Here is a 13,939-nt window from a genome sequence, read left to right as displayed (position 1 = left end):
AATATTCAACTGGATTTTTTTTTTTAGAGTTTTAACTACTTCTAACAAAAGCAACACTCACAAATTTTACAACATTGGCAGCCATCGATATGCTAGTTTTTGTTATCAGGTTCATTGGGCTTCATGCAGATCTCAGAAGAAAGCTGTTCCTACCAATACCTAGATATATGCTTGAATTTCTAGCAGCTGCATCATGGTTAGAAAGACTGTAGCTCTAACCTGTTACTTCAGGTGTGTGAATAGCCCCTCATACAAAATGGTATGAACAGGGATATACCTAAAAGCAAACACACACCGCACTCAAAATGCCAGGTCATGCTCAAACACATCAGCTTGGAAGAAGCTGCCACCTTGGCAAAGGAGAGCAGCAGTAAGCATAAGAGTACCTCCTTACATTTGAAAAGTGCTCTATTATTGACAGTTCAGTGTCCCTAGGATCAGTTTAACTGAATAATAAGCCTGCAAGGCAAGCTGTTAAAAATTGATTACTGTGATCCTCTATTACTCATGTTTCCCATAAGCTGATATTCAAACTACAGGCTTGATTAGACCCAAGTTGTTTTTTTTTTTTTCCTGTTCTTTTGGCATCATTGGTGGTAGCTTATGCTTCCCACTGCATAGTATCAGGAGGCATACAAAATCTGGTTGTCCCTCTTTTAGCAATGGCCTACCATTGATATCTGGGTTCATCTGATATCAGCCTGCCCTCTCCTGAATTTTCCCATCAACCATTCATCTAATAGTTTTAGCAGCCATTGATGACAGTTGCTTGGATCCTTTTATTCATTCAGTTCAGCTCAGTCGCTCAGTCGTGTCCGACTCTTTGCGACCCCATGAATCGCAGCACGCCAGGCCTCCCTGTCCATCACCAACTCCCGGAGTTCACTCAGACTCACGTCCATCAAGTCCGTGATGCCATCCAGCCATCTCATCCTCTGTCATCTCCTTCTCCTCCTGCCCCCAATCCCTCCCAGTATCACAGTCTTTTCCAATGAGTCAACTCCTCGCATGAGGTGGCCAAAGTACTGGAGTTTCAGCTTTAGCATCATTTCTTCCAAAGAAATCCCAGGGCTGATCTCCTCCAGAATGGACTAGTTGGACCTCCTTGCAGTCCAGGGGACTCTCAAGAGTCTTCTCCAACACCACAGTTCAAAAGCATCAATTCTTCAGTGCTCAGCCTTCTTCACAGTCCAACTCTCACATCCATACATGACTACTGGAAAACAATAGCCTTGACTAGACGGACCTTAGTCGGCAAAGTAATGTCTCTGCTTTTGAATATGCTATCTAGGTTGGTCATAACTTTTCTTCCCAGGAGTAAGCGTCTTTTAATTTCATGGCTGCAGTCACCATCTGCTGTCATTTTGGAGCCCCCAAAAATAAAGTCTGACACTGTTTCCACTGTTTCCCATCTATTTCCCATGAAGTGATGGGACCAGATGCCATGATCTTCATTTTCTGAATGTTGAGCTTTAAGCCAACTTTTTCACTCTCCTCTTTCACTTTCATCAAGGGGCTTTTAGTTCCTCTTCACTTTCTGCCATAAGGGTGGTGTCATCTGCATATCTGAGGTTATTGATATTTCTCCTGGCAGTCTTGATTCCAGCTTGTGTTTCTTCCAGTCCAGAGTTTCTCATTATGTACTCTGCATAGAAGTTAAATAAGCAGGGTGACAATATACAGCCTTGATGCACTCCTTTTCCTATTTGGAACCAGTCTGTTGTTCCATGTCCAGTTCTAACTGCTGCTTCCTGACCTGCATACAGATTTCTCAAGAGGCAGGTCAGGTGGTCTGTATTCCCATCTCTCTCAGAATTGTCCACAGTTTATTGTGATCCACACAATCAAAGGCTTTGGCATAGTCAATAAAGCGGAAATAGATGTTTTTCTGGGACTCTCTTGCTTTTTCGATGATCCAGCGGATGTTGGCAATTTGATCTCTGGTTCCTCTGTCTTTTCTAAACCCAGCTTGAACATCAGGGAGTTCACCCTTCACGTATTGCTGAAGCCTGGCTTGGAGAATTTTGAGCATTACTTTACTAGCATGTGAGATGAGTGCAATTGTGCTGTAGTTTGAGCATTCTTTGGCATTGGCTTTCTTTGGGATTGGAATGAAAACTGACCTTTTCCAGTCCTGTGGCCACTGCTGAGTTTTCCAAATTTGTTGGCATATTGAGTGCAGCACATTCACAGCATCATCTTTCAGGATTTGAAATAGCTCCACTGGAATTCCATCACCTCCACTAGCTTTGTTCATAGTGATGCTTTCTAAGGCCCATTAGGGATTTTTAAAAATGGTAATATTTAAGTTCTATTATTTCTCCTCCCTTTTAAAGCTGAGAAATCTGTATGCAGGTCAGGAAGCAACAGTTAGAACTGGACATGGAACAACAGACTGGTTCCAAATTGGGAAAGGAGTATGGCAAGGCTGTATATTGTTACCCTGCTTGTTTTATATGCAGAGTACATCATGAGAAACACTGGGCTGGATGAAGCACAAGCTGGAATCAAGATTGCTGGGAGAAATAGCAATAACCTCAGATATGCTGATAACACCACCCTTATGGCAGAAAGTGAAGAAAAACTAAAGAGCCTCTTGATGCAAGTGAAAGAGGAGAGTGAAAAAGTTGGCTTAAAACTCAACAATCAGAAAACTAAGATCATGGCATTTGGTCCCATTACTTCATGGCAAACAGATGGGGAAGCAATGGAAACAGTGACAAAGTTTATTTCGGGGGGGCTCCAAAATCACTGCAGATGGTGACTGCAGCCATGAAATTAAAAGACATTTGCTCCTTGGAAGAAAAGTTATGAGCAACCTAGACAGCATATTTAAAAGCAGAGACATTACTTTGTCAACAGAGGTCCATCTAGTCAAGGCTATGGTTTTCCAGTAGTCATGTATGGATGTGAGAGTTGGACTATAAAGAAAGTTCAGCGCTGAAGAATTGATGCTTTTGAACTGTGGTGTTGGAGAAGACTCTTGAGAGTCCCTTGGACTGCAAGGAGATCCAACCAGTCCATCCTAAAGGAAATCAGTCCTGAATATTCATTGGAAGGACTGATGCTGAAGCTGAAACTCCAATTCTTTGGTCAACTGATATGAGAACTGACTCATTTGAAAAGACCCTGATGCTGGGAAAGATTGAAGGCAGGAGGAGAAAGGGACCACAGAGGATGAGATGGTTGGAGGGCATCACTGACTCAGTGGACATGAGTTTGAGTGAACTCCGGGAGCTGGTAGTGGACAGGGAGGCCTGGCGAGCTGCGGTTCATGGGGTCGCGAAGAGTCGGACATGACTGAGCGACTGAACTGAAGTGAATCTTAAAGTTCTATTATTTCTCCTGCCGTTTAAAGCTGTGATTCTCCTATAAACAAGAATTTTCTCTTATTAGGTATAAGGTTACCCTGAAATCAGTCAAATTTAGTATGCTGTAGATTAAAATAAATATAGCAACTAAATGTGCATGTGATTCTTATTTGGAACCTGAATCAAAGACCAACTGTTAATTTTTTTAGAGGACAATCAGCAAAACTGAAAATTAACTTACTTCAAAACACCACTTAGGGTAATTATTGATAAGTATGATCCTGTTTACTTTATTGTTTGGGGTTTGCTTTTCTAGGCCTTTTCTGTGTTTCCTGTCTAGAGAAGTTCCTTTAGCATTTGTTGAAGAACTGGTTTGGAAGTGCTGAATTCTCTTAGCTTTTGTTTGTCTATGAAGCTTTTGATTTCTCCTTCAAATCTGAATGATATCCTTGCTGGATAGAGTAATCTTGGTTGTATGTAGGTTTTTCCCTCTCATTACTATAAGTATATCCTGCCATTCCCTTCTGGCCTGCAGATTTCTCTTGAAAGATCAGCTGTTAGCCTTATGGGGATCCTGTTGTGTGTTATTTGTTGCTTTTCCCTTGCTGCTTTGGAGACACAGACATTTTGGACATAGTGGGGGAAGGAGAGGGTGGGATGATATGAGAGAATAGCACTGAAACATATATATCACCATATGTAAAATAGATAGCCAGTGGGAGTTCATGTATAACACAGGGAACCCAAAGCCAAGGCTTTGTGACAACCTAGAGGGGTGGGATGGGTGGAAGGTGGGAGGGAGGTTCAGGAGGGAGGGGACATATGTATACCTAATATTGATTCATGTTGATATATGACAAAAACCATCATGATATTATAAAGTAATTATCCTCTAATTAAAAAAGTAAAATATATTTTTTAAAAAACACCACTTACTGTATTTGCACAATACAGGATATCACAATAGTTCTGAAATTAAGAACAAAAGTCTGGTTTTTTTAGGCCACATGGAATGTGAGATCCTAGTTTCCTAGCCAGGTAAACAGGTAAACTCCCTACACTGGGAGCAGGGAGTCTTAACCACTGGACTGCCAGGGAAGTTACCAAGAATGACAGTCTTAAAACATGGTTTGTTGGTTTGTTTTAAGTGAGTAATCTGTCAACATGGAACAGCAGTCAATTGGGCCATCACCATCATCATGGAGCCCTAAAGAGCATGTCTTATGCTGAGAGCATCAGAATATTCTCAGCGCCATGCTGTTGTTCCATCACCCAACACAAAAATACAGTTGTCTCTGTAGCTAACAATTTCCTCTTGAAGAGATGGGAATTCTTTCAATGACTAAAGATTTTTTATTGAGGTGGCCATTGTCTAAATTAGAGATGGACAAACTACAGCCTGCAGGCTAGCCCACCATACATCCATCCTCATTTATGTACCTACTGCCTATAGCTGCTTTACCACATATAACAGCAGAGATGAACAGTTAAAACAGAGACCATTATAGCCCACACAGCCTAAAATATTTCCTATCTGATCCTTTACAGAAAAAAATTTGCCAGTCCCTTGGTATTACTGAAAAAACAAACTCCACAATATAGATTTTTTAAAGTTAACATATCAGGAGAGAATAATATATCCTAGAGTTTTTATATTTATATGATTTAGATATCAATATACCAAATTGAACTATCATATGACCCAACAATCCTACTCCTGGGCATATACCCAGAAAAAAAACATAATTCAAAAAGATACACGCACCACAGTGTTCATTTCAGCACTATTTACAACAGCCAGGACATGGAAGCAACCTAAATGTCCATCAACAGAGGAATGGATCACGAAGCTACGGTACATATATCAATGGAATATTACTCAGCCATAAAAAGGAAAGAAATTGTGTCATTTGCAGAGATGAGAATGGACCTAGAGACTGTTATACAGGGTGAAGTCAGAAAAACAAACGTCATATATTAACGCACATACATGAAATCTAGAAAAATGGTATAATCTGATTTGTAAAGCAGAAATAGAGACACAGAGGTAGAGAACAAACATCATAGGGAAAGGAGGGAGGGTAGGGTGAACTGGGAGATTGGGATTGACATACATCCAGTATTATGTAAAAAAAATAGGTAACCGATGAAAACCTTGGAGAAGGAAATGGCAACCTACTCCAGTGTTCTTCCCATGGTCAGAGGAGCCTGGATTACAGTCCACGGGCTACAAAGAGTCGGACACAACTGAGCACGCACGAACAAATGAGAACCTACTGTATAGCACAGAGAACTCCACTCAGTGCTCTGTGCTGATCTAAATGAAGGAAATCTAGAAAACAGGGGGTATATGCACACATACGACTGACTCACTTCGCTGTACAGCAGAAAGTGACACAGCGGTGTAAAACAACTCTATTCCAATAAAAATATCACAATATCATTAAGATTTTCTGATTTAACAAAGAACAGAATAGGGGGAGAAAATTGGTGGTTCAACAAAATTTTCATTACTAAAGGAACTGTAGAAGCAAAAAAAAAAAAAAAAAGGAACCAAAAGACAAAACAATTTAAGAAGTGCTGTTTGCATTCTTGCCAAGTTCTCTGACTGACGAACCTTCTGCTGTTGGCAGTTTTCTGACGATTTCCTGACTTTCCAGTATGACTGTCCAGTGTCATACTCCACACCTCAGGATATGTCCTTGTGGCCCATTCCGTTATGGAAGAGATGCTTACTCTCCCAACAGAAAATGCAACCAAGCGCTTAGAACAAGTTTTGCCTTATCCTCTGAAAGGAAGGACAAAAGAAAGACTGAACTTGACAATGAAATTTGGGGCATGTACACAAGATCGTAGTGAAAGGAAAACAAGGAACCAGAGCATGTGTTCACTCCTTTGTCAGAGGAATGAGGGGAGAGGAAGAGCAGAGTTCAGAAAGTCTCAGCCCATCTCTCCCCACTAGAATTAAGGGGTCCCACACATGCTCAGGGTAGATATTTAACAGCCAGATCACAGATCACTTGAAACCTACTCACTGGCTTCTTGAAAGGCTGACATAACCAGTTTGTTCATGATTTACAATCTGCAAACCTGGCAAAGAATAGTCTAGATCTTAAGATTTAGCAGAATTTTCAACTTTATCTTTTCACTAAGGTGGTATGAGTCTTTTTCCCTGGGAAGGCAACCCAAAAGGCTAACCTTGGACTGAACAAGCATGATGAATGAGTCCTCACTGTACCTTCAAGATGTGTTCATTGGACATCTTGTCATCAGAGGACACATATAAACGGATGAACACAGAATTGCTGTATTGGCCACGAAATGTTGCAAGGGTCTGCAGAAGGCTGAACTTTCTCTCTGACCAAACCCCTTCAGGACCGATATTGGATTCGAGCACAGGCCAGCGGAAAGGTGAGTGCCGCAGGATATGTAATAGTGGCTTGGCATCTGCTTTTTCAATGGCTTCTGAAAGGGAGTAAGTAGGAAGGGAGAGTTAGATTTGCAAACTGAATCACCAAACTAGGGAGTACGTATATCTTCTCAAGAGAAAATTCCAGTAGGGCCCCAACCTAATTTTTTAGGGGGAGGTATAGTGGGTTGTCCATGACCACAGAGATAGAACTACCTATGACCCCCACTTCAATGTGACTGTCTAGGCCTGATGTTCTTGCCAGGAGAGCTAACGGGGAACCTGCCTGATATTCCCAACAATGGAAGGTGTGCTTACTATATCGACCGAAGCCAGTAAGCAATGGTAAGCTGAGAACACTCTGCAAGACTAAGGGACAACCCTAACTAAAGGAAACTGCTCAATACAACTAATCACTCCCCAGTAAAAATGAATTATTGCTCCACACACTTTCATTATCTTTTACTGCCCTCTTCCAGGTCACCAAACAACATCCCAAAACCTAAACAAGTTAATACATTTCCCAGAGGCACTAACCTCTTTCTGCAATAGCATTGAGAAAGAGGACCAGGTAGAATGTCCAGTGTCTCTTTTCATTCCAGTCAGACACAAGATGCTCAGACAGGCCTAAGGTCCCCAACAAACATGCTTGTCAAGCAGATGGAGAAGCAGAAGGGGCCTGGCCTGCCTGGAAATCTGGATTTCTCTAGGCCCCAGGAGGTTCTAACGAACACAGTAACACTCCCAAGTGCCCTCCCTCACAGGCTCCTTCTCAAACCAGATCTAGCCTCCAGATTCGGCCTTCTGTACCACATGCAGTATGGTTTGCCCTTCTGACCGTACCCATGTCTCATAGACTAACTGATACCCAAAGAGTCTAAGCCATCCATAGGAATAAAATTTTCCTAGTTGATCCACCAAGCTAGCAACAGACCATTAAGACAGGGGTAGTCAAAATCCAGCCTTGGAAAATAGCTCCTTTCTTTAAGCAACATTCTTCGTAGAATTCTTAGTAGTTCTCTTTTTCCTTAAATAATATCTTTAAACATTAATAGAGCTCTGGAAAATAAGGGTGGTAAGTTATTTTATTTTCTTTATTACTCACTTTCATTCATGCAAGATGAATAAAGGATTTTGGCTTTCTGTATGGCTTCAGTGTCCCGTCTTCTACTGATTGATTTCTCCAAAAGTGCTAGGAAGGTTAAAAAAGGATTCATTAGTATCCACCCACAGGTGATGCTGAGTTGGAGGTCATTTGATAATCACAGAGCCAGCCTCCAGAAAATTAAATGTAAAGACAGACAACCCTAGAAAAGATAAATCTATAAAAGATATGCGGACAGCAGAAACGATTCCAAGTTGCTGGAGATTCAAATAAAAAATATTTAACATTCTCTTCTCCAGAGTTTTCCTACTTCCAACCAAGACTTGACCTTCTACAGGGGTTAATGTTTTCTGCCACCTATACACACACACACACACACACACACACACACACACACACACAAACAGAATTCATTTTTTCAAGAACCAAAAATAACTGAGTTCTATTCCATGTTTCTGCACCGAGTAATATTCTCAACAGAGGCAATTTCATCAGGGTCAGTTTCTTAAGGTTTCTTCACAGTCCAGCCTCTCGGGGAGGTGACCTGGAAGAAATTTCTCATTAGAAGTTTTAGTCAATGTTGCCTATACATGCTGTGGCCCTGGTAGATGTTGTTTAGACAGGAAATGGAGAAGCAAGAATGGAAACTGCCCCTACCGAAATTGCCTGAAAACTTGTCCATTTACACATTCAAAGTCCTGGCCATTTAAAATGAGGCCATGTATACAAAACGGTTGCCAGCATGGACGCAAGCCCACCTGGAAAATGATTTTCTATTTATAAAATCACTGATGCTATTGTTTGAAGGTAGAAAATGACAGCTGTCACTATTTCTTTAAATAAGGAAATAGGAAAGCTAAAGACTTAATAAAAACTACCCTGCCCACAAAATAACACCTTAGATGTACTTAAGAATATCAGTTTACCAACAAAAAGCCAAGACAAAGAATTCCCACACAGCACCATGGCATTGCCTACACTGAGCTATGTCAAACTGCAGTTGTCAGAGCGTTTGGCATTTATTTCTGAAACAACCTAGCAGCCTCCAAATGATACAACAGATGCTTCTACAGTACTTTGAATAGCTTCAAGATACAACGTACAGAGCTAATCAAATTAATAAATAATAACATATTCCCTACAGCAGAAATCTACTTCTAAACTAGAAGTTTTACATTTCAAAAAATGCAACCTAGAGCTTCTGTCTAGTTTTCTGTAAACATCTATACATCAAATAAGTCCAGATAACTAGACATATTCAAATAAAATAAATTGAGTTCAATGTGGGCATTTTCAATTATTCACAACTTGTTTCTTTCTTGTGTATTATCACAGCAATAAAAGTGGGATAACTAGCCCCAAGGATAAAGGAAGGGGATTTCTTTCTTTAATAAACAAAAATCTCTAAAACTATACCTACATATATTTCTATTCAAATCAGATCACGTGCCTTTCCACCACACTGCATCCGCAGTCACTGGATTGCTGGGGAGACATTTGAAAGTAAATAAACCAAATTTCATTTGGAGATGTAATATCATCCTGATGTTATAAACACTCCACAGGCTGTAAACATGAATACCTTGTGGACCAAAAAAGAGCCATGACACAAAAGAACTCAAAATATTCCATATCAACCTGAGTTATGCACCCAGGGCAGTCTGTGTATCATGAGAAGGGGAAAAGAGAACATATATATGTTAAGCAGGGCAATGCCAAACCACTAACCGTGCACAAATATCAATAATTCTTATGTGTCAAAATTCTAGTTTCTGTACCATAAACAAATTGCCTTTGAAACAAATTCAGCTGCCACAGGTTCCTTGTCCTACCATTCCCTTTTCCTCCCCTTCTCTTCAAACCCAAGCAGGCAGGAGAATGTTGATATGCAGAGAGCATTGGGACAATCAGCTGGCAGCATCCATTTTATGTAACTCTGTATTTCAATTAGTGGTAAGAAGTATAAAATCTAGCCTGGAGAGTCATTAATGAGTAGAAAACAAAGCCTAACAAAGGCAATTATTTGGGTTATTAAAATGTGCTTAAAGAACTGAGGACTCACGGGTCACCCATATGAGGGTATTCCTATCATAGTCTGCATTGTTTCCTGGAAGATTTCTTAGCCTCCTGTCACCTCCATCTAGCTATTTCCAACAATGGTACAATAGAAAGGGAAAACTCCAGCTCATAGTGACCTCGAGTGCAACAACCTCTAGACTTGAAAATCAGTTTCAAAGTGCCTATGATGATTAAAATTTGATGTCTGCATGTATACAGGATATTTTTTTCTTCTCACTACACTCAGTCAAATAAAATTGGTTTTGTCCCCCAAAAGGCAAAATAACAGACACAGTCAAGGGGGTCGGTTTTCAATCACAAATACATGGGTTCCAGTTGCAGCTTGCTGCTTCTTTTAGCTGAAACTTGAGCAAGTTACTTAATCTCGCCAAGCCTCAGTTTCTTCATCTGTAAATCTGGACAAATAATAGTGCCTATCTCCTGGAGCTGTGGTGACAATCAAACACTATAATGCACAGAAAGTCCCTTCTCAATGCCACAGCACATGGTAAGTGATCAATCAACAGTGGCTTTAACAGGCTTCCAGGCTGAGTTAGCTATACACAGAATTGTAAAGTAATCAAGCTCGTTTCTAGTGCTTCTTCCATAAATGTTTTTTCCTCCTCCCTTCTCAGGATATCAGCAGCCAAAGGCCTTCTGCTAACCCAAGACACTGGCACTCCTTGCATACAACTCTTGTACAGACTAGATCTGCCCTACCAACCAAAGCATTTCCTCTGCTTCCACAGTAGACGCAATAGAGAGGATGTCTGAAAATACGCTGCCTGCATTCCTCATCCTCGACAGCAAGGCCTTTTCTTTCTGTAAACTTTTTCAGTGAAATTATAACATACCTACAGAAATGTGCCCCAATCATAATTTGAAAGATCTTCATGGAGTAAACACCCACATAACCAACATTCTGACCAGAACCCCAGGAGCCCCTTGTACTCCCTTCCAGTCACTATCTCCAATGAAGACAATCAATATCTTCTTTTATGAAGTGCTTACTCAACTCTATTTCTCACACTTCTGTTGGTAATCTATAAACCAGTTCCTTATTGATTTATAGAAGTTCTTTATATATTCTACACACACAAGTCCTTTGTTGAGTATTTGTACTGCAGTCTTCTTCCATTCCATAGCCTTCATTTTCCTAATGGTATCATGTAACGAGTGGAAATATTAATGCAGTCCAATGTGATCAGTGATCATTTTTTTCCACCTTGGTAAGCATGTTTTGTGTCTTATTTAAGAAATCTCTGCCTACCCTGAGGTCATGAAGATAGTGTCCAATGATTTCCTCTAGAATCTTTACTGGTTCACATTTAGATCTACAGTCCATAAGGAAATTGGTTTTGCCCATACCTTTGTAATACAGGCTTGGCCTCACAGGGGATGAATCATGAGATAATTTTCATAAAGAAGGTATTTTTGATCATTGGGCCTCAAATATTATCACGACCTAAAATTGGCATTAACAATATCTATTCTCCACTAGATCAAGTGCTCTCTGGGGCAGGAACCTGAGTCACATTCATCTTTGAACACCGGAGCTTAGCAACTGGCATGGCTGATGTTCAATGTCTGCCGAGTCGAATTCCTCTCAAGGAAAGTCTGAGAGAGTTTTTTGTGCAAATGAAATGTGAGAAACTGGACTTCTCTTATTATTTCTTCTTATAATCAGCAATGTCCTGATTATACTAACATGCATAATCTCCTTTTCTCACACTCCAGTCCCTATATCACACAATGAGAGCCAAGATTTCATCTGTTTTTTGTGAATACTGGTTTTTTTAAAGTATTTATTTATGGCTGTGCTGGGTCTCTGTTGCTGCGCTTGGGCTTTCTCTAGCTGCAGTGAGCGGGGGCTACTCTCTTCTTGTGGAGCATGGGCTCTGGAGCACGCAGGCTTCAGCAGCTGTGGCACACAGGCCTGGTTGCCCCACCACAGCCTGTGTAATCTTCCCTGACCAGGGATCTAACCTGTGTCCCCTGCATTGACAGGTGAGCAAATACCAGTTTTTAAGGTACCCAAGTCTTTTTTTCACCAACGGTCGTGGGTTAACCATGCACTTCCACTTTCCTTCTCTTCTATGAGGGACGGGGGAGGAGGACACACAGCATCCCATCTCCTTTAAGCACAGAAGGCAGATATGACTCTCAATTCTACTTATTCAGTCTACTTCTGCTCAGACAGGGCATTTACTGAGAGCTCTGGAATAAGACAGCATTCCAAAGGAACAGTGATACTCCTGAGGACTTGGCAGTCCCCTGCTAAGTCAGGAGCTCAGGATAATCACGTTCAGCTCAGGCCAATCATTTGGAGTTTCTGCAATATTTAAGACTTTCCCAAATAAGACTATTTTCAAAAATTCCACATGCACAAAGTTTTAGGTCTGTGAGCAAACACCTACCAAGAACTCTGGTGTTAAGCTGATGCCATTTAAAGAAGATGGCTCTCAGAGCACAGGGATTCTTCACTTGATCTTAGCCAAAAGGCCGAGAAGTAATGAGCACAGAGATTCTTTCAAAACGCGCTCCTCTGTGTTCTTTCTCAGACCCTGTAATCATTCTGTGTGCCAGTTCTAAAGGGGACTCTCTGGCTATTTGCTAAGAGTTCGCTGGAGCTATTTGCCTGATTTGCTTAATAGAAGCAGCAACTGCATTCTAAAACCTTGTCAAATTGAATTCTCAATTTCATACAGATAAGTATTTCCCTCAGAAATCAGGGGAAGTGTCCTCTTAGTTCTAGTGAGAAAAACAACGTGAAAACTCAAAGCTTTAGAAAACTAGATCTACATTTTAAGGGAAAATGTGCCCTTCCACACCTACATAATGAACAGAATATTCTCTAGACACATCTATTTTTTTAAACCTATCATATGATGGTCTGGTTTCTCCTTTGGTGGTACTTAAAAACCACCTTTGGCTGGTCCATGGTTGAATGTCACCTCTAATCTTACTATTTTTAGTCTTTGTTGATTTTCCAGGCTACAGACTTCAATTTGGTTTCCAGGCTCCTCAGTTTATTTACTGTACTGAAAAATTTCATTTTTCTAACTCACACTTCATGGGTATTAAATTCTTATGCAGTTAGACGTGGAGACTCTAAATCAGCTTGCAAAGCCTGTTGTTATTCTCATTAAAAAAATAAAATCCAAGTTAACTAAGTCATGGTCTGTGGATCCCATAACCCTCATGTTTTCACACGAATTGTGTGACACTTGACTTTGCAGTTCCTCAGCCCCATAGCCGGTCAAGCATGGGATTAACTGAGTCTGTTTGACATACTGAAAAGACAATAAGAGCTGATATTTCTCATTCTTCTGGAAAACTCCCACCCAAATATAGGGAGAGAAGCTGTCAGAAGGCTTTCCTCTGTTCATTTTTTATGATCGTCTCATAAATGATAATTGTTGGTTGGCACTAGCTTAAGAAAAAGGGACAGAGATTACTTTAGGGGCATTAAAAACCTCTAACTCATCAATCTAAATCACGGGTTACCAAATAATATAAAAATATCCCCATTTTAGCATCAAGGACCTCTTTGACCCAGAATGAAATTAATTTTATACAACTGCCAGACACTACAAAAGTCTAACAGAAGGTAACTCTTTTATTATGTTCACTTGTAAGTGAATTTTTAAGGATTTCGCTTATCAGGGTCACACTTCAAAATAATTTAAATTAAATTTTAAAATCACTCCTTGATGGCATAGAATTACAATGACTCTGCCAGCATGATATTTTAACTCATAAAAATAGCTTTCCTATTTAGATAATTTGTATCTTAGCAGATAACTCAATGTAAGACCTGTGCTGAACTTAAAGAGTCATTAAAATTCATCTTCAGTTTTTTCCTATAGGACAAATATTAATTACACTTTTCCTGCCTATTTCTATCATCTTAACATTACAAGGAAAAGGCCACGTATGGTTACATACCCCCCACAGTGGTCCTTCCTGAGCAGTCCTGAGACATTCAAGGACCCTGGTGACAGCGTTCATTCATTAAGCACCTGCTCTGTGCCAGGTGTATTGTCCATGACCTCA

General features: G+C 40.4%; 1 protein-coding gene across 1 annotated transcript in view; it reads right to left on the bottom strand.

Moving 5' to 3' along the window:
• The window catches only part of PHEX (phosphate regulating endopeptidase X-linked), a 207,919-nt gene that overhangs the window by 161,194 nt on the left and 32,786 nt on the right, over positions 1-13,939 (bottom strand). Inside the window, exons 4-5 of the mRNA XM_004021961.6 lie at positions 7,826-7,912; positions 6,550-6,776 (exon numbers count right to left, since the gene is read on the bottom strand). Of these exons, the coding sequence (XP_004022010.1) occupies positions 6,550-6,776; positions 7,826-7,912 (314 nt within the window). The remainder of the gene's footprint in view (positions 1-6,549; positions 6,777-7,825; positions 7,913-13,939) is intronic.

Source organism: Ovis aries, chromosome X (assembly GCF_016772045.2).
Source record: "Ovis aries strain OAR_USU_Benz2616 breed Rambouillet chromosome X, ARS-UI_Ramb_v3.0, whole genome shotgun sequence".
Lineage (NCBI taxonomy): Eukaryota > Metazoa > Chordata > Mammalia > Artiodactyla > Bovidae > Ovis > Ovis aries.
Note: the sequence above shows the minus strand (reverse complement) of the source record. Positions and strands in the feature narration are given on the sequence as shown.